Source organism: Carassius gibelio, chromosome A16 (assembly GCF_023724105.1).
Source record: "Carassius gibelio isolate Cgi1373 ecotype wild population from Czech Republic chromosome A16, carGib1.2-hapl.c, whole genome shotgun sequence".
Classification (NCBI taxonomy): Eukaryota; Metazoa; Chordata; class Actinopteri; order Cypriniformes; family Cyprinidae; genus Carassius; species Carassius gibelio.
Window position 1 is genome coordinate 4484773 of NC_068386.1, and position 24538 is coordinate 4509310.

General features: G+C 35.2%; 1 protein-coding gene across 7 annotated transcripts in view; it reads left to right on the top strand.

Moving 5' to 3' along the window:
* The window catches only part of LOC128031042 (ras/Rap GTPase-activating protein SynGAP-like), a 101517-nt gene that overhangs the window by 30937 nt on the left and 46042 nt on the right, over window positions 1–24538 (top strand). For 6 of the 7 annotated variants that reach the window (XM_052619246.1, XM_052619250.1, XM_052619244.1 and 3 more), the window contains exon 3: window positions 164–269. In XM_052619246.1, the coding sequence (XP_052475206.1) occupies window positions 164–269 (106 nt within the window). Of the gene's footprint in view, window positions 1–163; window positions 270–19819; window positions 21221–24538 lie in introns of those variants that run through there. The other variant, XM_052619251.1, reaches the window with a different exon arrangement.

The window sequence follows — 24538 nt, forward strand, 5'->3', positions numbered from 1 at the left end:
TCCAAGCACACACGCCATTGCTTTATTATTTCAAGGACTCTCATCTCAGTGGGACTTGCTGTTTTAATAGCAGAGGTTTCGGACAGGTTTAGGGCAGAGCCCTGCAGCTTGCCGTATTGACCCCATGCTCTTTGCGCTGACCTTTATCTCTGCTCTCCCGCAGGTTCACCCTTTGTTGATGCGCGAGCAGCGCTCGGAGTCGCACAGAAACAAGCTGCTGCGACGGACGGTCAGCGTGCCTGTGGAGGGGAGGCACAATCCTGAAATGGGTGAGTTACACACGTGCCATCCTGCTGCTTCTGTGGCATCACTGTGAACACACTTTTGAGGGTTAATATTATATAAAAATGAGCAATGGATTCCTTTAGATAAGACACACTAGATGAACAGGGTAAATATATATATATATATATATGTGTGTGTGTGTGTGTGTGTGTGTGTGAATTTTTTTTTTTTTTTTTTGCTTTCCATATCACCATAATTCTTCAGCTAATTGATTAGATTAAGAATTGCAAACTTTTTTTGTATTACACATTTTCTGAAAATGTTGTTTAACAATGGAATAGAGATATTGTCTAATTAAATATGAACGTATCTGCATATGATTGCAAATCAGAAATCCGAACATTGGATAAAGTTCAAAATTCAAAGTCAAAGGTTTTTACTGAGGGGATTTTGGAAATCTCTTTTTATCACTCTATAAATCAGACAATTATACAAGCTTGTTTCTACCAAGGAATAAATAGTAATAATAGTAATAAAAAAATTTATTGTGATGTTTCATATCACAGTTCTGATTTTTTTTCTTGCCATTCAGACTTTCCAGATTTTTTTTTGTTTCTCAGAATTCTGAGTTTATATCCTAATTTAGATGTTGTTTCTCATTATTCTCGAATTATAACATGCAAACTCAGATTTGTATGATTTTCTTTTGTGCATCTCTGACATATTCATTGAATTCATTTAAAAAAAAGTATGGGTAACACTTTATAATAACTGCATGCTATTAATCATTAGTTAAGCATTAGGAAACAGTTAATTCATCATTTATAAAGCATTAATAGACATTTATAAGCAGTTTATAAAAACAGATATAAATGCTTTATACCTGATTTAAAAGCATATCTACAATGTATTTAATAATAGTTTTTTCATACTTTATTAATGATCAATTTATCATTTCTAAATTAAGTATAGCATTATTTACACACCAGTTATTAAGGAGTTGTCAGTGGTTCATAAGATCACTTAGAAATTGTAAGTAAATGATTAATAAACTATTTAAATGTGCATTCATACATCTTTTTATCCAGACATATAGTAATAGTTACTTATAGTGTTAATAAATGGTTTATTAACATGTATTTCTACTGTAATTCAGGGTTAATTCAGGTATTTATAAAACATATGTAGTTGTTAGTTAACTATTTTTGTGAGCTCATCTAAAGTGAGGACTATTTATGCCTTGTAAAGCTTTTACAAATGAGATTTAAAGGCTGTTAATATTTCTATTTTCTGTATTACTGTGTTGTGTTTGTTTCTGTTTTTTGTTTAGAAGATAACTGAGCCTTTAAATATCCTTTATAAATGCTTTACAAGGCATAACTAGTCCTCACTTTAGATGAGCTCACATAAATAGTTAACTGACCACTACTAAATGCTTTATAACTACCTGAATTTACTACATTTCTTGTGATCTTATGAATCACTGGCAACTCCTAAATAACTGGTTTGTAAATAATGCTATACTTCATTGAGAAATGATAAATTGATCATGAATAAAGTATGAAATTACACATTATAGATATGCTTTTAAATCAAGAATAAAGCATTTATATCTGTATTTATAAACTGATTATTACTGTCTATTAATGCTTTATAAATTATGAATTATCTGTTTACTAATGCTTAATTAATGATTAATAGTGTGCAGTTATTGTAAAGTGTTACCAAAGTATGAATTGTGAAATATAAAAAAAAAGTATGAATTGCAAAAATTCTGTCACAATTACCTTTTTTTTTATAACTTGGCAGAAATTGCGCTTCTATAGAAAAAACTCAACAGCGAGAACCCCCTGACCCCCCTCCCCCCTTGAGAAACACACTTAAAAGAAATGTATGGTAATTGAAAGTTAACGATGTACAAATATAATTAGCAATAAAATAAACACTAAAAAATGTACTTAAGATGTTTAGTATCCACTAGTCACAACATGTTATGAAAAGCCAAATAGCCTTTTTATTAAATATATAATTTATTTCAATTTTTGAGTCACCTCTCCACCATTTGGAAATTTTTGCTGAGCTAATCGCAAGGCTTTTTTGACATTGCCTACATACAAAAGGTGATGTACATCTAGCCAAAATAAGGCTTATAAAGCAGCTTTATTTTGCTACCTACTGTTTGGGACGTCCTGCTTCCACCCGGTCTGATGTGCTGACATCTCTTAAAAAATGCTTACACTTTGTTACTTTTAAAAGTAAAAGTTATTTTATTGGCATTGATAGATGCATGAAGAACCTTTAACATCCATGCACATAAGTTTCTTCAATGTAGCTAAGTAGCAAATAAAAACTAAGTTCTTTTAAGAACTGTTTACTTATAGGTTCTTTGTGGAACCCAGGTTCTATCTATAGCATCACTGCAGAAAAACTAAAAACAAACAAAACCATTTTTTGTAAGCTTTATTATTAAGAGTGTAGCATGTACTGTATCTGCACCTTGTGAACGTCTCATCCACGTGAGGTGTTGAACGAGGTGGCCCTCTGCTGATCACTCCAGACTTCTTTTGCAGTTTCTGTGGCAACAATATGGGATTCACATGGTTTCTGAGAAGCTGTCCCCAGCTATATGTTCTGATGAATGCTCTGAGTGACACAGGTGCTCTATACTATGCCACAAATGCTTTTCAGAACGACAGGCCTGGAGGAAGATGAAATATTGAATGGAATTGATCTCATGAGAATGACGTTAATTAGCTGACAAGGCCTGCTATTTGGGGGTAATGTTCAGTGAAGTATAGATTCATTCTTCATAGCAGAATGACACAGTGACCTATTTTGAAGTGTCTCTTCCTCAGTGTTCTTCCTGCTTAGTTTGCACTATGTGGACACATTCAGGATGAGACTACTTAGCTCTGTTCCAAACCCCTCGCTGTCTGATGTCTAAACACTGCAAACCGTTAAAATAACCAAAATCTTTATTTTAATTAGTGCTGTCATATTCTTTATGTCTAAATATATATCTAAAAACCCTTAAAACAAGATTTGTAAAAAAACTAATCAAAATTTGACACATTTTAGTGAGCCAATCTGACAAAAATACATACAGGTCAAAAATTTTATAATAATTTACCATTTAAAATTTAAAATAACTATTTAGAATTATTTCTGATGCATTATGTGACTCTGAATTTCAGCATTGCCATCGATGCCGGTATTTTTATTCCTTAAAAAATTTAATTAATTCCTTAAAAATTTAGCCTGGAAAAATAAATAATTATTAAAATTGTAATTTATCATCAAATAAATACAGCCTTGGTCAGCATGGAAAACGTATTTTAAAATTCATATAGATTTTTTAATATATTTTCAGGGACGTTTAGGTTAATTTTTAATTATAAAAACCAAAACAGATTAAGACTTTTTTGTAGTGCAACAGATAATGACATGATAATCTAATAAAAAAAAAACTCAATAATAAAATACATAGCACATACTAACAGTTAAACAATCAAATTGCTATAATATCATAAAACAGTATCATAAATTGTATTTATTTATTTATATATTATTTTTATTTAAACAATTTTATATATATTTCTGATTATTTAAATTGACATTTACCCTGACTCTACTGTTTTAGCCTAAAATTCTATCAAGTGTGTAGGTTTAGAAAAAGGTCTAATTTTAGACCAGGTCTGTTTGTTTACTCTCCAGAGAGTTAAATTTTATAACTGTCATTTACTATAACAGTGTTGGTATTTGATGCTCTGCTGCCTAATACACCTTATACCCTAGTGACACAAAACAAAATTGCATATAAAATTTCACCTGAAAGGAACACTCCACTTTATTTCAAAATAGGACCATTTTCCAACTCCCCTAGAGTTAAACAGTTGAGTTTTACCATTTTCGAATCCATTCAACCGATCTCCGGGTCTGGTGGTAGCACTTTTAGCTTAGCTTAGCATAGATAATTGAATCTGATTAGACCTTTAGCATCTTGTGCACTTGAAGCAGCAGGCGCAATGATATTACGCAGCACCTGAAAATAGTCCTAGCTAGGTTACTTCCAATAAGCCTATTTTCAGGCGCTGCATAATATCATTGTGCCTGCTGCACCCATGGTACGGCAGCAAACTTCCTTGATTATCATGCTAGAATGAGAGTATAGTTCCTAGCCATATCGACCTAGAAAATCACAACTTTTCATTTTCCATCGGTTTTAGCACACAGTGTAACTACAGAAGAGTCACGTTTTAAATAAGAAAAAATAGAAACCCTTTGGTCATTTTTGAGCGAGATGCTAATGGTCTAATCCGATTCAATGATCTATGCTAAGCTAAGCTAAAAGTTCTAACGCCAGACCTGGAGATCGGCGAAAGGGATTCGAAAACGAGAAACTTGACTGTTTAACTCTACGGGAGTTGGAAAATGAGCCTAGTTTTTCACAAAAAAAAAAAAGAAACGAAAAGTGGAGTGTTCCTTTAAGCAATCAGATAACCCTACCCCCATTCACACTGTTAGTTCATCCCGACGTTGACATATCAAAACATCCAAACAAACAGAGCAAAGTTTGGGTGTACTTGGGTAAACTCATGGTTTACCTATAATCGTTCCTGCACATTAAAAGTGATAAACAAAGTGATTTAACATCAAAAATTAACACAAGAAGGATTTGTCTTTAAGCAACTCATACACTCAGAAGTTATTAGTTAAGATGCCCTCAAACAAATGAAGTGAAAGAAAATTCAGCGTCAGTCCGTGTGGCTGGAGTTATATCTTTTAAATTAGCACATGCTCAATGATGCAGTCTATTTGTTGTAGTTGTTTTGTGTGTGTGTGTGTTTCCTTGGGCGTCAGAATTAATTGAAGACTAAGTAATAAATAAGCACTTAAACCTTTAGTTTAATTTTGGTTGTGTTAATTGCAATTTGCATTTGTAAGCAAATCACCACTGTTGTGGCGGTTCTTTGTGTGGTGAAATCCTATAATGTTCAAATCCAGGGTATAAAATCACCTTCAAGGAGGTGTTTATTTGGAATAGTTCACCCAAAAATGTAAATTTGATGACAATTCACCCTCATGCCGTCCAAGATGTAGATGACTTTTTTCTTCATCAAAACAAGATTTTTAGTCCTCTGCAGTCCAAACAGCTGATAAAAACATTACAATAATCCACAAGTGATCCACTTGTGTCCACTCCAGTTCATCAATTAATGTTTTGTGAAGCGAAAAGCTGCGTTTGTAATAAACTAATCTACATTTAAATGTTGCTACTGGTTAAAATCCTCTACACATAATATAATTTTTGCCTGTGAAAAAGAAGTTTTGTCTGAATCAGGAGAGAAATATGCACAGATCAAGCATTGTTACAAGTGAGAACAGTCCAGAATGGCTCTAAATAAATATATTTCTGTGGATTTTGATGTGAAAGGACAACAGAGGATGGAGTTTTTCACTGGAGGAAGTGTTATTATGAATTACGGATTGCAATTTTGGCGAGAAGTGATGGTTTAAAGTAAAAATGCCTTAAGGATGGATGGATTTGCTTATACAAAAACACAGGTTTTCACTTCGCAGGATATTAATTGATGAACTGGAGTGGTGTGGATTAGTTGTGGATTACTGTGATGTTTTTATCAGCTGTCTGGACTCTCGTTCTGACGGCACCCATTCACTGCAGAGGATCCATTGGTGAGCAAGTGATATAATGTTAATTGGGATGAGATGTCAAAATAGACATATTGCACCAGGTTATCCAAAATGCCATTGGTTCTTGCAAATAAACACTTTATTTATGATCTGTTCTACACACAAATCTACTCTATGACTTCATAAGACTTTTATTGACAACTTGTGTGGTGCTTTTGCTGTATTTTCATTGGCGGTCTAAATCCCCATTCACTTTAATTGTGTTGTAAATGCAGCTTGGTCTTTTTTCAACAGCCAAGACGAATATAATACAGCTTTGGAACCACTTGAGGATGAGTAAATGATGACAAAATGTTCATTTTCGGCCTTAAATAAATAATCCTGTTAATAGCAATGGTTAAATTAAATTTCATAGCACATACTGTTAGAAATTACATCTTGACAAAAACCCAACTTGACAATGGCTCTGGCTATTATTATGAAAATAGTTCCAGGCTAAATGAATAACTGTGATGTGGCAAGATAGATAGTCACATGAGAAAATGAGTTCACATTAATGAATAAAATTCCCTTTATTTGGGATGGCAGAGCATATTGCTCTGAGCTAACTAACAGCGTGTGACTGGGCAAAGATTTTGAAATGAAGCATTCGTTAGTGGATTATGCAGATGTCTTCCTCAGCATTCACTAAAGGAGTACGCTTTTAAAGGAATCGTTACCAACAAATGACAGTTGTGTCATTATTTACTCACCCTCATGTTATTTCACGAACCTGTATGCTGTAATTGTGAAGAATCTACACTGATTTTTTTATTTTAATTTTTTTCTGTACAACAATGTGGAATACAGATATCAGGCTCTGAAAGGACAAAAAAGTACCAAGTACACCAAAGTACCAAAGTACAAGTTTGTACATTATGTTGAAAGTCTTATGAAAATCATATAATAGCTTGAAGACTGAAATATTTAAGATGAGTATGTTCTTCTCCACTAAAAGCCTTAAAGTTTAAGATTGCATTCAGATTAAAAAAACAAAACAAAAATGCACAATGCATTTTTTTTTCTTCTAATAGCAGGTTTGTTGTCATTGACATAACTAAGCATACTGTGCCAGTTCATACACTACAGTTCAGAAGTTTCGGGTCAGTAAGATTATTATTATTATTATTATTATTATTATTATTTATAAATTCACACTTTTATTTAGCATGGATGCATTAAATTCATTAAAAGTGACAATATATAATGTTACAAAAGATTTCAAACAAATGCTGTTCTTCTAAACTTTCTATTCAAGGAATCGTGAAAAAATTTTTTTTCCAAAAAACTGATAATAAAGCAATGTTTTTTTTAATGATTTTTTGAAGGATCGTGTGACACTGAAGACTTGAGTAATGATGCTAAAAATTCAGCTTTGCATCACAGCAATAAAAAACATTTGAAATATATATTAAAATGCTAAACTGTTATTTTAATTAAGTGGCATTTTTGTCTTCATTGCACTCCAAGTATGGATGTGTAATATTTAAGAATCTTTGCTTTGGCTATTTTCGGCAGGACAACATCATAACAAGTAGTGCTTGTTTTCTCTTTTTTTATGGTGAGCTCAAAGCCATAACCTTATGCACTCAGAGTTCTGGATTTAGTTAAAAAGCAAAGCTACATAGTGCAATATCTGGTCAGAAACTACTGCGCTTACATTTTTACAGATTCATCCACTGATTGGCTTTCTGTCTCTCATGCTGTTTCAAGCGAGACTTCATTTCATTTCCCAATGTTTCATTTAATGGAAACATTTCTTTGTACCTGCAGGATGCCAAAGGCGAGACTACACTTTAGGCAGGCCTGTTCTCTTTTGTTCACCCTTTCTTCCCTTGTTCCTCACACACATGTAACAATATGAATTATTGATTCAGAACATGGGCAGACTTTCCTCTGACAGAATGAACATCTTGCTGTGTCTTTGCAGTGTGCCCGTTGGTTTTTAATGCTGAATAAATGCTGTGCTCACCCATATCCACTGTGGCAGAGGGTCCACCTCCTCATGTGCCTTCATGTCATGACGGAATGATTGTATTTATGAGATGAGCGCACATGAACGCCACCAAAATGTCGTGTGCGATTTTTGTAAGCTTTGACTCTGCTGGGTTCAGTTGGAGAGTCGTGTTGGAAGCAAGCTGATGTGAATATGTTTGAATAGTTTGTGTGGATTTTCTGCACAGTTGAAGAAGAATATTAATTATTTCTCTAATTTATTAGCTTTTTTTAGACAGGTTTGCATGACCAAACTACATTTCCCATCATTCTTTGTGACATGAGTAGTGGTGGTTAAAGTTCACCTAATGTAATATTACTTTAATAAGAGCTTATTTTTGATTCCCACTTGAGTAAAGGTACAAAACACACTGTTAAATACTTACAGATTAAAAAGTACTGAATTATTAAGACTATAGATTGCCTCATACAGAAATTTTTTTTTTTCAAATATTTTTTTTATATTTTGGCATATGCAAAAATGACCAAAAACTTTTGTGCTGAAATTAAAATATTTGAGTACATATTTACATAGATATATTTGAAAAAAAAAAGACATTAAAAAAAAAAATTGTTTTGTTTTCAGTTTAAATATTTAATTCATACAATATATATATAAAAAATTATTTTACATTTACCCATAATGTATTTTCATATTGAACGGTTTAGTAACCGTTTTTTTAGTAGTAACCGTTTTTTGTCATTTTTAGTAGTTTTCTTTTATTCATTTTTATTTCCGTTTTAGTTATTTTAGTACATTAAGCTTAACTAAATGAAAAAGATAAATGTTCAAGTAAAATGCATTTTTTTCTATGCATTTCTTTTAATGTTAGTTAACGTTTATTTTATTTCAAGTAATGGAAATGAATATTCATGAACCAAGCTGCATCTGGCACAGACACAGACAGAAAGCAAACTTCCTGAGAAGAATATATGTGAACAACAGAAGAGAATAAAAGTCAATTTTTACACACACACACACACACAGAAATGTGTTTTTATATTGGCAGTTGCACCAGCATTTTTCAGGCTGAAATATTAAACTTTTATGAGAAAAACGAGTGACTGAGACTTTCAAACAGACAGATAGATAGATATAGTTTGATTTATGTTTAGTTTATATACGTCATCATATTTACTAAATTAATTTCCCAGAATGTATTATCTGGGTTGAATTTCTTTGAATTCAAATTTCAATGGACCTTCCTGTAAAATGTGGCCAATTCAATTTAAATTCAAGCTTATGAATTAAAAGGCAGTCAATTCTGTTCTGACTTATTCTGATTTATATATACAGTATATATGTGTGTGTGTGTGTGTGTGTGTGTGTGTTTACTAAGATAATGAGTGGCTGGCTATGCGTTTCAGGATTTAAAGCCTCTGTGCACAGCCTGACCCACGCTTTCTGTTTGCATGCTCCCACTTGGACATTTCAGACCCTTGAATTGTATTTGTTTTTAAAAATAGGAAGCTTTTCGTGTCTCTCTCTTCTTCCAGACACATCTTCTACTGTAAACTGTGAGTCAACTTTTGAACGATTACAGATGCACCATATATTGATTATACAAAACTGACATCTGCGGCTCCCCCAAAGCCAGAGGTCACACGAGGCCATGCAATTCATTTTCAGTGCTGTTGTTTTTGCAGTTCTGCTCCAGTGCTACTGCCTCATATGTTCTGTCATATGAAATATGCAACAGGCATACCACGGTGCCAGAGTGTCCAGAGGCCAATGCACTGGTATCTAGAGATCTACCACAAAAATAACAACACTGACTGGTATTGATTTACATGAATGATCACACTGATTTTGTGGCATGGGACGCTGTAGATGTATTGTAAGATTATGAAAAAGTGATCCCACACAGATGCATCATGCATCATCCTTTAGACTTTGAATGCATCTTCCAAAAAATAGGTATATTTGATAATCAGTTGTGCATTCAAGTCTAAATTTGTTTGCTAAATTTGTGATGTGATACCGAAATCCACAATGAATGTGTTTGTTGTCTGGTGCTGTAATTTTAGAGGATGTGCTGGTCTCTTAGATTCACTATTTGTCACGAGCAAGAAGTGCAGAATTGTCTTGATGACTTATCTGCGGCTGTAGGTTTGATGTTTTATGACCTTCATATTGAGGAATGAAGTACTTCAAGTGAACATGTTTTTATTTGATAGTTGCCAGTGTTCAGTTAAAGGCTGTTATGCTAAAAGAGCTTAAGGGCAAGCTCTTAAAATAACCACTCACTGCTCTATGAAGACTTGATGTCATCACTTATTTGATGCAGAAAGGTGATTTTAACTTTAGCTTGCAAAATTTGCAAACACGATTGCCAGTGGGAGGCTTATTTTGTTAGATTTCTTTAGTGTTCCTTCTAAAGATTTCTTACAAATCTCACATTTCTTATACACCAAACACTGAGTTAAAAAGCACTAAAAAGCATACTATCAGACTGTTGCAGTATACAGTAAGGAAATATGGATTACTGTTAAAACCATATAGTTAACTAGAACCAAAGCTAAAATGTGTTAGCCTACATGAAGTAAAATAAACATGAAAATTTTTTATTTCAGCTATAGTTAAGGCAAAATTTCCCTTTTATTTTTTTGTTTAACTAATAACAAATACTAAAACTTAAAAAAAGAAAGAAGAAGAAAAAATAGCTACATATATTTTTTTTTTTTTAAATGAATAAAAACGATTAAAAATACAATTATAGAATACCTGTGAAAGCCATTTTCCTCCATGGAATAAAAATACAATTTCAAGCAATTCTGAGTTTACATCTTAAAATTCTGACATGATTATGAGATATAAATTGGCTTTATGATAACTCTGTAGTGTTTATTGTGATATATATTTATGTGTGAAACATATAAAGCAATGCAATGCAATAATGATTGAGAGATGGACAAATAAATATTGGTCAAAAGCCTTATATTTGAATTTAATAGAATTTAATGTGACTTTTTAAAATAAGTTTTATTTATTTTTTCTAAATAATTATGTATGATTCATCGAATAACATTAAGATGCTTCAGATCAGTAAATGTAACTTTTTTATATTACTAATAATATAATACTTATTCTTTAACTTTAACATTTCCATTATATAAATATTAGTAAGAATTTCACAGCAAAAAGACTTGAATATTCCTGAATATTTTACAGTTAAATAAATTAATATTTAATTTTATTAATGAATAATTTATCAATATACATTTTTTTATTTTGAAAAGCCTTAGTGTATTTACATGATCGATCGACTACAAGAGCACACATGAATAAACATTTTTAATCAGTCATAATCAGGCATAACAAACCTCTTTGGCGTCCACAAAGGGTTCTATTGCAATTTCCCATCACCAAAAATTACATACTTTGCTCTTGAATCCTGCAAAATACCAGTTTATGGTGACAGGATACATGTAAAAAATGTGCCAAAGGGGTCTGTGTTGGTTTTGTTTAGTACTATGTCCCAGTACTTTAATATTCCCGCTACAAACTCAGAATGATGCACTGTCCCATTACAAAAAAGTACATACTTTACTTTTAGTGCAGAGCATAAGTAGGCGAACTGGGCCGCAGCCTGCAGTCTCTCCAGCTGCCTTCCTCCATCATCGAGACTAGAGCCATTACTGCTCTAAATGATGATGTGCTCGCAGCACTGCGGCCCCGCTGGTGCAGATCCTTTTCGAGAGGGTGGGGAGTGGAAGGGCTGTCAGGGTACAGCTTGCCTTCAGAACCACTGTGCAAAATGCTGCACGAGAATCGCTCTCATACTCGGTGACTGCGGGTGTCGAGTGACATGCCAAAACAGATTAATGCATGTGGATGTGTGTGACAGTAATTGTGCATGTGCATGCGTGTATTTAAGTGACAAGGTTGCAGTTTTGCATTAGTTACACATGTTTGTGTGTGATCATTAAGTGGGCAAGAGGAAGGCAACTGCTAGATAATGTTCCCAAATGTGCATGCATGCATTTGTGTGTTTACACGTGCATATGCATGGCACTGCCAGTTTACACAACAGTCTTGGCGCAGGGCCTAGCCAGGTGGCACTGTGCACGCTTCAAGTGCGTCCTCATTTCAGCATCATTCCTCTTGCTCAGACTGATGGCAGTTTTCTGCTGGTCTGTTTATCCTGCCTTATCTCACCTGTCACATAAAAACCTGCTTCCTGCCTGTCACCTTTATTCCTAAATGTCAACATGAAATCAAAGTTCGGCCGGTTTACTTTCATGAAAGTATTATTTTTTGACTGATATTGGAGATTGTTTTTTCAAATAACAATATGACATTAGATATGTAATTGTGCATGCTCATTTCACCTATTTTGCCATCATCTAATGCTTTCGTAAAGTTAGTCTTTAAAAACAATAATAATTTAATAACACCTAGAATTGTAATCTTCAGCGAACCTCAAAATACATATTCATTTTTCATACTGCACGCTATAATGTTGTGAAGCCTAAATATATATATATATTTTTATTATTTAAAGGAGAAACACTGACACAAATTATTATTATTATACTGTACAATACAGTCAATCGACAAAAACTAGCAAAAAATTAAAGGTGTAGTACAGAGAGAAATGCATGAGGGCCTGATGAGCGAGTATATAACAGTATTTCTAAATAGAAGACTGCTATGAATCTTTGGATCATTCATTCGTCGAAATTCATTTAAAAACACTGAATCATTTAGGAACAAGTAACTCTTTGAGAGTGGTTCTTTAAACCATTCACTCATCTGATTCATTCAGTAACAGAGATTAATTGAGGAACACTTATTTAGTAGTGATTCATTAAATAATGATTAATTTTATTAGTTCAAAAACACAGATTAATTCGGGAACATTTTTCATGAGTCTTTCATTAATTCATTAAAAAAAAAAATTTGATTCGCTGCGAAGCATTAATTTATCACAGATTTATTAAATAATCCACTTAACAGATGAATTGAGGAATATTAATTTTTGAGTGATTTGTTCGAAAGCACAATTTTATTTAGGAACAAAACAAACAAGTTTTTATGAGCAATTTATTTAATCTTTCCCACATCTGATTCATGATTCATAATGCCACTATGTGTATGGCTCTAGCATGCTCAATGATTCATTTTTAATTTATTTGTATAAGCAATACACACTCGCTGTCATGCTGCTGGTCCAACGCTATCTCACGACCAATTCGTACGTATTTTAAGAGGTGGCTTATTCGTACGAATTTGTACGACCTCACTCGTACGACCTCACTCGTACGACCCCAGTGACGGTTAGGTTTAGGGGCGGGGTTAGGTGTAGGTCATTCGTACAAATTCATACGAATTGTGCAAATCGTAAAATACGTATGATTTGGCAACAATCGTATGAATTTGTACGAGTGTGATATGTCGTATGGCTTCAGAAGACTTGGAATGCAACACGACATGTTTGTAACACTTTTATACCGCTTGTTTATGGTTGGTTTTTGCAATTAATTCCTATGACTGTACTTTTATTTGCCTGTTACATGTTTTACTGTATATTGTTCAGAAGTTGGTAGGTTTAGGGTAGGGGTGGGGTTACGTGCTCCAATCAAAGTATACATTTATGTACAATTATTTTTATTTAATCCAAATTTAAACCAATAAATTAAGACAAACAACTGAAAACACCTGTGCTTTGAACAATTATGCTAAAGAGGTACCTCGAACTTCAAAAAGCGAGGCGAAGGTGTACTGACCAAGCATCAATACAGGAAAAGTTGGGAGTGAGACTGTGTTGCGTAGATTCTAGCAACCATCGTAATGCCTTTCATCGTCTTCATTATCATCTCTCTTAAACTGATTTCAAATGACTTTGACAGTCGCAGGCATAAAAACCACACAGGAATGTGTGCAAATGTCAGGAGTAATAATGTCCTCTCCGTGTGGCTTAGCAAAGGTCAAGATCTGGTTTCTCTTCGGCCAAACATCCTCGCAGCAATTCATTGTGGTCATGCAAGCATCCGATTCCTTCTCCCTCGGAGTGATGGCATCAGTAGGGAGCTTGATTCGTGCCCGAGGATGAACAGGGGCTGAACTGACACACAAAAAAGTGGCCTTTGAGAGGTGTTTAGTTGCATACTTGTCCCTTTGGCATTTTGCAGAGCTTGTTTGCTACGATTCAAAACAAGTAGCAAATGCAGTCAGTCAGATTAGCCAGGGGAAAAATAAGGCTCGTTACATAATCCAGCAATGCACCTTTTCACAGAGAAAGAGATTACATTAGTGTTGCAGCCATGACAGGGTGGAGGAAGAAAGAACACATAATGTTTGATGTACGAATGTAGTCTCCATATGAACAGTGTGTGTGGGCTCTGGGTTTCTACATCAGCTTTCACCGCTGAAGGAGCCGTTGATGCTAACAAACCTAAGCAGCAGTAACTGTGTGTGCATATTAAAGAAATTGAAGATCTTTTTTAACATCTTAATTGCTTCTCTTATGTCTGTAGCTTTTCAATTTTGTCTCCTGAGAAAAAGAGCTTGTTATCTCACCTTTGTCTACAGCTATGTTCAGATTTGCTAGTGGACAGCAAGGCAGCTCAAAAACCTAGTGAGTAAATAGTCCTTTTTAATTAATAGGTTATTATTTTTGCTCTGTAGTATTGGATGGATGTTTTTTTTTTTTTTTTTTTTTTTGCTGCAATGCATTATGGGATTGCGTTTTCCTTAAATGGTAGGCTACTGTAAATCAGGTATTTCTAAAGCTTTTTGTCTGGTCTTGTTTTGTCGTGTACCAAGGCTGCATTTATTTAATCAAAAAATATAATGAAAACTGTAATATTGTGAAATAGTATTACAGTTTAAAATAACTGTTTTCTGTTTAAATATATTTAAAAATGTAATTTGTTCCTTTGATGCAAAGGAATCCTGTCAGAAATAATCATATTATGATGATTTGGTGCGAAATAAACATTTACTTATAAACATTATTGTTATTTCAATGTTTTACTAATATATTTGTCAATAATATATTCATTTATTTTTAAATTTGACATTTTTATGATTCAATTGATTGTATTTCTCCAAATTAATATTAGGAGCATCTTCCAAGACACAATTCATACTTAAAGCTGCAGTCGGTAACTTTTGACGCTCTAGCGGTTAATAAACAGAACTGCTTGCGTCTTGCGGAAGAACATCGTAGCCGGAGCTACTTCTCTCTGTTTATGTCTATGAAGAATCACAAAGGTACTGGGTTACTCCGCCGCGGTACCCCCGAAGCAATCTAAAATAGTCTGAATATAAACACTTATTATTGGTGCACCCTAGTGATTCAGGACAAGCTAAAAACACGGTTTGGAAAATGGATTCATGGTGTACTCGCTTATTATATACAAGTTACGGACCTCAGCTCTGATTGGTTGTTTCTTAATGGGAGCGATGTATTTTCTGCAAATGGCAATAGGACACTGGGAGGAGCCAGAGGAGCTTGATTTTTTCACAGATTATCTGTCTCATATTCTACTGTCAGGACATAATGACAGGTTTAACAAATATGTCAAAAATATATTTTTACAAAAGTTACCTACTGCAGCTTTAAATGAAACATGATTAATATCTGTGTGCTATCAGTATTAATTTTATAGTTCTCTAATTTTACAGAATATCTTTAAGTTGTTGTGTTTTTATTTGTTTTAAAGATTTTAAAGGAACAGCTGACCCAAAAATGTAAATTCTGTCATCACTTATGCATCCCATCACTTTAAAGAGAAACATCTGAAGCAAATGTGGTGCTTAATATAACTGAGAATTGTTCATTCTCAGCGAGTGAGACACACACAGTGCTGTGAGTGTTTGTCTGGTGTGTGTCTGTGTTTGTTAGTCTTGCTGCTGTTTGGTGCTGATCCCAGTAGGTGGTAAACTGGGGGAGGTGGGTGGAACTGCTGTTCATGAACTCTAGTGATGTTGAGTTCTCTCTCACACTCGCTTCACTGCTGGTTACCAGGATTCCACCAATACAAGAAATCATCTCACATTCGAGCTAGAAAAACACTGAAATGTATTAATATCACAAGATTGCATTACATGCACAAGGCCTGATGCAAAAGAAAAAACACTGAATATTTCTCACAGGTTTCTCTTTCAAAGCAGGAGACTTAATTGAGTTATGAATCAGTAAATCAGTTACGAATTTGCTCTTTCTGAGATAATTATTTTAAATGTGTCTTTCTAAGAAATAAAAATAGGGTAATGCCATATTCTGCAATATGGTCAGTATACACTCCATATATGCAGAGTATGCAATTTTGCGTAGGGCACCAATTCACCATCCCTTTTGCTCAAAAAATATTGTTCTATATTAATATTACCATCTACATATACAAATATATGTGTGTGTGTGTGTGTGTGTGTGTGTATATATATATATATATATATATATATATATATATATATATATATATACATATACGCAGCGCCTGCTTTCGCTCTCACCTACTGTTTGCGGCTGAATAAAAATTATCAATGGTTGTCTAGGCTATATCTTGGAAAAAACATCAGCCATTGACCAAACATTTAATTCAAATATCCACTTTTTTTTGCAATATGTAATGCTACAGCCTCTTTAATTTCTTCAACAAAAACATGTGGACATCACAACCAGCGGCGTAGCCACGGGTGTGACAGTGTGTGCCTGTGCCACCCACAGGGCAGCTGGCACACCTAAAAATAGATGCAGAATTATTTGTTATAGTCTCAATAAAAAATGTTTACTAAACTTGGGCTATTGTTGTTTACTTAGAATATATATATATTTTTTTGGTCAAAACTCGGTTGATTCAGATCGGCACTTCGGCGCCTGTTCGCGACTTGGTTGATTCAGATCGGCACTTCGGAGCATGTTCGTGACTTGGTTGATTCAGATCGGCACTTCGGAGCCTGTTCGCGACTCGGTTGATTCAGATCGGCACTTCGGAGCCTGTTCGCGACTCTGTTGATTCAGATCGGCACTTCGGAGCCTGTTCGCGACTCGGTTGATTCAGATCGGGACTTCGTAGCATGTTTGAGATTTTTTTCAATTCAGATCTGGACATCGAAGCAGGAAGTGTTTGTCAAACAGTTAATTGGTCATAAATGAATATTTGGACTTGAGGCTTTTTTTTACATGTCGATTCAGCATGTACATGTCATGGACCCACACACAAAGGTGGACCACCCGTCCCGCGTAGCGCGTGCGCCTTCAGCGTTTGAAGCCCAATACATGCGTCCTACAAATTGAGACTGTGTCACGCATAATCAATGCTTGCTCAAAAAAAGTTGGTCGCTATATCTGGAGTCACCAACCCGTCGATCGCGGTCGACAAGTCGATCTTGGAAGCATTTTAAGTCGATCGCGAAGATTTTACAAAATCTGAGAAAAAAAGGTGCGAGCCTCTGGTGCGAGTTGGGAGTTGCGAGCCTCCGCTGACTGCGCGTGCACCTCCCGAAACAGATGAGACATTTATACTTGACACAACTGTTTTAGACTGAAAACCAGACGATCTCTTTTACAAGACTATTTCACAATATGACTATAGTTCAGATGATGTGATCTAGGGAGAATCTGATAATAAATATTGTATATTTTATACTACATGCATGTTTCACGACAAGTCTCCATTTGTTCTCTCATTATTGTCATTACTGTCATGTCTAGCTCCCTGAACTTCTTATATGTATGTACTGTATGTATGTATGTATATGTATGTACACACACATGCCTCCAGCTGTTCGCTATACTCTCATTTCTGTCTCTAGCTTCTTAGATTTGTGAAGAAGACCCCATAATCAGCGTCTCAAACTCTGCTCAAATTTGCCAGGATATGAAAGTAGACAGCTTCAGCTAAAGTCTCCATTTGTTCTCTGTTTAATCTCACTGCTGTCTCTGAGAATCAACAGAGCGACTCAAGAGATCTCCTCTCTGATCTTTCTTCACCACGGGCTGTTTCTTTTAAAGAGGAAACGTCTCAGAAGGGAGTAATTGTGTGCTAACGAACACAGTCCGCCGAATTGAGGAGCTGAAAGAAAATGTGAAAGAGAAAAGAGACATTTGTACATTGAGCTTAGCCTAAGATTGCTGATGGTAACCATGGAAATAATTATAGAGCAGACAGACTGCTAGAGAGAAAGGAAAAATGAAAGAGAGAAGGGAGAGAAAGAAGAGTGCATCTTTGGATCTTGCTTTGAGTTTTAATAAAACTCGGCACTAGGTAGGCGGGTTTTAATCTGGCTTTGATCACGCATACTGATCGTTTAATTGAATGCACTATGCTCAGGCTCTTGAATGAGGGATATACATCAGCCACGTTCATTCTCTTGTGGTGTGGATCAGTAACGGCCTTCTTGAGGTGGATATTCAATCATAAGGAGGTATGAGTTGTCTTTGTGAGCATTAAGACTCCTCTCCGCTGGAGATGTGTCCGGCTCAGCTTCGCCTCGATGCTTTAACTTTAGCACTCGCTGTCTTGGGCTTGCAGGCCGGAAGCAGTCGTCATGGAAACACATGTCTTTATAACACGCTGATCATTTACACCGAGCAGTTTGTCTGAAAATGACCGTTCTCGATTAAATCAGTCAAAAAGCTCCTTTCGTGCAATTTAGGTGTAATGTTACCAACCCTGTCAGCAATACAATACTACTTCTAAAAGATGATTAAATAAAGTTTAAGCAGATACAATATATTAATATATATATTTAAAAACAGAATGCTTCTGGTCAAAGGTTTGCGTTCAGTAAGGTTTTTTTTTTTTTTTTTTTTTTTTTTTTTTACAAATTCCTGCTCTTGTTCAGGAAGAATGCTTTTTAGATTTTATTCTTCAAAGAATCCTAAAAAAAAATATATTTTTTTTTTTAAAATTGAATGTTGCTTTGAAAGTATATTCAAATAAAAAAAAAAATGTTAAAAAAAGTAAAATTAAAATTGCTAAAAAAAACTAAAAACAATTGATGTATTTTCTATGATATAATGTAATATTTCAGTGCTTACTGTATGTATGTAGGAATATGTATATTTTAAATTTTAATGTTAAATTTATAAAATAAAAACTATAATATGTAACTATAAAATGTAAATTATATTTATATGCAATTATTTAAAAACTTTAATAAAACAAGTAAATTATATTATAAGTTATAATGTAATTTATATATCCATCAATTAATTCAATATATTAGTGCATGTACAGTACAGAGACACTGTTATAATATATATATATATATATATATATATATATATATATATATATATATATATATATATATATATATATATATATATATAATTTCTGTGTGTGTTTGTGTGAATTATTAATGTATATTTATATATTAAGAACAGTGCACCCAATAGTTTTAGGTAAAAAAAAAATTCATACAGGTCATATAAGTTTGAAACAGCATGAGGATACATTTTTTAACCAGAAAAAAACAGATACTGTTTTAACCAGAACCTCTTAGCAACCAGTCCGAGACTCAGAACACCCTAGCAACCGCATAGCAACACACTGAAAACCTCAGAACACCTTGGCAACCACGTAATGCTCTGCCAACCACCCACAACACCCTTGTGGTCCAAATCAAATGTAAAAACCTTTTTTATCTTTTAGCTTTTAGAATTAAAAGAAAAGATAGCAGCGAAAGCTAACATGCAATGTTATATGTAGATGGTACTGTACGCGCACTCTCCGCGTTTAATCTGCATTGTCATTTGTCTTCAGTTTGTGTGGTTGTGTAATTACACACATTCCTCCCACATAACCCGCCTCTACAGAAGCCTCTCCACTCACCGGCTGCCTGCGAGCGTCACATCCAAACACACACACACACACACACACACCAGAGCTGTGTGTGAGAGAGAGTGAAAAAGACAGAGAGAAAGAGAGAGAGAGAGTTTGCCCCAGGCTTTTACATGAAGTTCTCTCCATCAAATCCCATCTCTCCCCCACCCCCCTGTCCAGCTCAGCCCCACTTCGCTCCTCTTGTCTCCTCGAGTGAGTGAGAGCGCAGTAAAGAAAAGGACAATCGCAGGAAAGGATGCATCGCCTTGCTGCTGGTATTCCTGTCTGCATGACTGGAAACGAGCAAACCGGAATACAGCAAGAAGGACTTCCAGCTTTTCCTCGTGCTAAGGATCTCCATATTGGAATTGGTTTTGGAAGTCCTCATGCAAATGACCCGTCCATTTGAATCGGAGCTTTGATGCGTCACTAAACGCGTCGTTTTGTGCACTCTGTGCACTCGGAGGATTTACGCGTCGGTGTCACTGGCACAGAGCTGCGGAGAAGTCTGGCTCCGTCACACGCGCACACGCACACACACACAAGTTTGCATTAGATGCCAGTGTTTTACTGTCTATGGAAGTGTTAGCTTAGAATAAATACCTTAGTCATGTGTATGCATGCTCCGATAAGTTCTCTCGTAGAGCGTTTTAAACATAGATAGATAGATAGATTGCAACGCTAAACGACACCCTAAAATAGCTAAAGTAAAACATGAGAGAGTTTCACCACAGATCTGGTGTTGGTAACCGCAGTAAAGGCAGAAGGGAAGCGGCTCGTCGGTTCAGGGTCGTTTGTAAAGGAGCCGGCGAGCATCGCCGGGACCCGGAGCTCTCCATCTGGCACTCTGCTGAGGAACAGCCGCTGTCGGGGCTGGAGAGAGTGACTGAGACGAGGTGGAGAAATGAGACGCAACAATTCTAACAGTTAAACACCCAGGATTTATACTAATATACGTATAGATTGCAATTTCTTGATTGTAAATATTCATTTTTAACAATTCTTACTATTCTTGTAGGTAAATACATTTAAATATCCAAGTAATAGTCATAAATATAGTATTAGTGAAATATATGTATTCAACTAAGCAAACTACTATAATATATTTAGCCTACATTTGATTGCAATAACCACAGGTAATGCATAAATAGCTTTTTAGAATTAGATTTACGACATATTAGGTCAAAATGTTGCCGAGTTGTACATTACTTCATATGCGATTACTTAAAGAAATCAAGAATATATTTATTTAGTAGTCAGTAAGTCTTATTTTAACACATGATTACAACCAAACATGGTGTGGACATTCATCGTTCTGTTGACCTTTAAAGGAACTCTTGACCAGCATAGGGAAAGAACTCATTCACAAATTAAACAGAAGAAAGGGACTTAAGAATTATGATCAGAGATGGACAGTTTGGACAATTCGTCTTTCTTGGTGGCTTGAGATTACTTTTGGAGCCTGGACGGGAATAATTAAGGAGGAGTAAGGGATTGTACCACCCCTTACAATTGCATTCTGGTGTAGGTAGGAATGATCTGCACATTACAGTTGGTTGTTACATAGGGTCACATCATTTATTTGGCCTATAGATTAAATGACAAATTCTCTTAAAAGGTGATTTTATTTAGAAGATAAAATTATACAAATGCATTAAAATTGTCAGGTTAATCAAATGAATGACCTCATAAAAACAGTCATCACGCTGATTGGCTTTTTGTGTTCATTGAAATTTACTACAAATCTTTTTACTGGACTACATTTTGATTATATGCAATGCTGCAGAGATCTTTATTCAGTTTATTCAAGCATATCTACTGTATTGTAGTCTGTCGAACCATTTGGAAGGTTGCTTTTCTGAAAAGAGTGTTACTGTAGGTTACTATAAAAACACCCACTGCTGCAAGAAAAAAAACCTTGAAAATGACAAACGAAGAAAGAAAAGTCCTTTGGCAATTTGTCTCCAGGATTTACAGCCATCACTTTTTTCTTTTGCAGCTTCCAAAGATCTAAAAACACTATAATATATTCTTAGAAACCTTTTTTATTGAACATGAAGTGTGTAAGTTTTGTGCCACTAGAGGCATGAAATGAATTGGATAAATAATGACTGTCAGACAGGTTTCCCAAACACTCCCATTTGTGACCCTGGAGCACAAAACCTTAAGTCTTAAGTTGCTGAGGTATGTTTTTAACAATAGCCAAAAAAACACTGTATGGGTCAAAATTATCGATTTTTCTTTTATGCCAAAAATCATTAAGATATTAAGTAAATATCATGTTCCATGAAGATATTTTGTGCATTTCCTACCGTAAATATATAAAAACATGATTTTTATTTAGTAATATGCATTGCTAAGAATTCATCTGGACAACTTCAAATGCGATTTTCTCAGTTTTTAGATTTTTTTGCAACCTCAGATTCCAGATTTTCAAATAGTTATATCTCGGCCAAATACTCTCTCCCGGGTCCTCTCCGCCGCTCCTCGCAGTCGCTCCAAGCGGGGCTCGAATCCGGGTCTCCAGCATGGGAGGTGGACGCACTATAGGAGGCTAAATGGCCGCAGCCACTAGCTTCGGGGATGAGGTTTACCTGCACAGCACTACTCGCTGGCCTCCGTTACACATACATCAATGGAAAGATTATTTATTCAGCTTTCGGATGATGTATTAATCTCAATTTCAAACAATTGACACAACTTTGACTGGTTTTGTGGTCCAGGGTCACATTTGTCGAAAAACTGTTAGCCTCGCCTCCAAACTCTCACCATTGGTATTTGAACTTTTTTGCATAATTCCAATGTTGTTTTGAACATTCAGCATCCAGAACTGGAATTTTTCACTTTATTACTTAATTTAAAATAAATAACATATACAAAAAAAAAAAAAAAACATATTTTATTTCACCCAATTGCCAAAGAAACATTTCTCATGTAGTTTAACTCTGTAGTTAAAAATAAAATGACTAAAACGTAAAAATTATTGATTAATATCAAATAAAAAATTAACGCTGTCGTTTACAGCACAGGTGGTGTTTAGTGATGCGCGGGTCGTCTCATAACCCGCGGACCCTGTGGGTAACCCGCGGGTCGGGGTGGGTAGAGAAATTGGCACTTTATTTGCAGGGCAGGTTGGGGTGGACGCGCGCTTAGATATACGCTATGGGTTTAATGCATTTGCGGACAATGTAATTACATGTAACTATCATATAACTGTATAATATAAGTGGAACTGAAAATAACACTGGATTTAAAAATATGTAAACAAATTAATTAAACTGCCAATAAATGTCCAAACAGCGATGCTATTATAGCATTTATTGTTATATAACTTTATAGGCTATAGCAATCCAAGTAAACAATATACAGGTCCTTCTCAAACAATTAGCATATTGTGATAAATTTCATTATTTTCCATAATGTAATGATAAAAATTAAACTTTCATATATTTTAGATTCATTGCACAGCAACTGAAATATTTCAGGTCTTTTATTGTTTTAATACTGATGATTTTGGCATACAGCTCATGAAAATCTCAAAAAAATTGCATATTTCATCCGACCAATAAAAGAAAAGTGTTTTTAATACAAAAAAAGTCAACCTTCAAATAATTATGTTCATTTATGCACTCAATACTCAATACAATAAAAATGACTGCTTCATTACGGTGTGGCATGGAGGCAATCAGCCTGTGGCACTGCTGAGGTGTTATGGAGGCCCAGGATGCTTCGATAGCGGCCTTAAGCTCATCCAGAGTGTTGGGTCTTGCGTCTCTCAACTTTCTCTTCACAATATCCCACAGATTCTCTATGGGGTTCAGGTCAGGAGAGTTGGCAGCCCAATTGAGCACAGTAATACCATGGTCAGTAAACCATTTACCAGTGGTTTTGGCACTGTGAGCAGGTGCCAGGTCGTGCTGAAAAACGAAATCTTCATCTCCATAAAGCTTTTCAGCAGATGGAAGCATGAAGTGCTCCAAAATCTCCTGATAGCTAGCTGCATTGACCCTGCCCTTGATAAAACACAGTGGACCAACACCAGCAGCTGACATGGCAGCCCAGACCATCACTGACTGTGGGTACTTGACACTGGACTTCAGGTATTTAAGCATTTCCTTCTCCCAAGTCTTCCTCCAGACTCTGGCACCTTGATTTCCGAATGACATGCAAAATTTGCTTTCATCCGAAAAAAGTACTTTTGACCACTGAGCAACAGTTCAGTGCTGCTTCTCTGTAGCCCATTTCCTGCACATGCCTGTGCACGGTGGCTCTGGATGTTTCTACTCCAGACTCAGTCCACTGCTTCCGCAGGTCCCCCAAGGTCTGGAATCGGTCCTTCTCCACAATCTTCCTCAGGGTCCGGTCACCTCTTCTCGTTGTGCAGCGTTTTTTGCCACACTTTTTCCTTCCCACAAACTTCCCACTGAGATGCCTTGATACAGCACTCTTGGAACAGCCTATTCGTTCAGAAATTTCTTTCTGTGTCTTACCCTCTCGCTTGAGGGTGTCAATGATGGCCTTCTGGACAGCAGTCAGGTTGGCAGTCTTACCCATGATTGCGGTTTTGAGTAATGAACCAGACTGGGAGATTTTAAGAGCCTCAGGAATCTTTTGCAGGTGTTTAGAGTTAATTAGTTGATTCAGATGATTAGGTTAATAACTCGTTTAGAGAACCTTTTCATGATATGCAAATTTTTTGAGATAGGAATTTGGGGTTTTCATGAGCTGTATGCCAAAATCATCAGTATTAAAACAATAAAAGACCTGAAATATTTCATTTGGTGTGCAATGAATCTAAACTATATGAAAGTTTAATTTTGATCATTACATTATGGAAAATAATGAA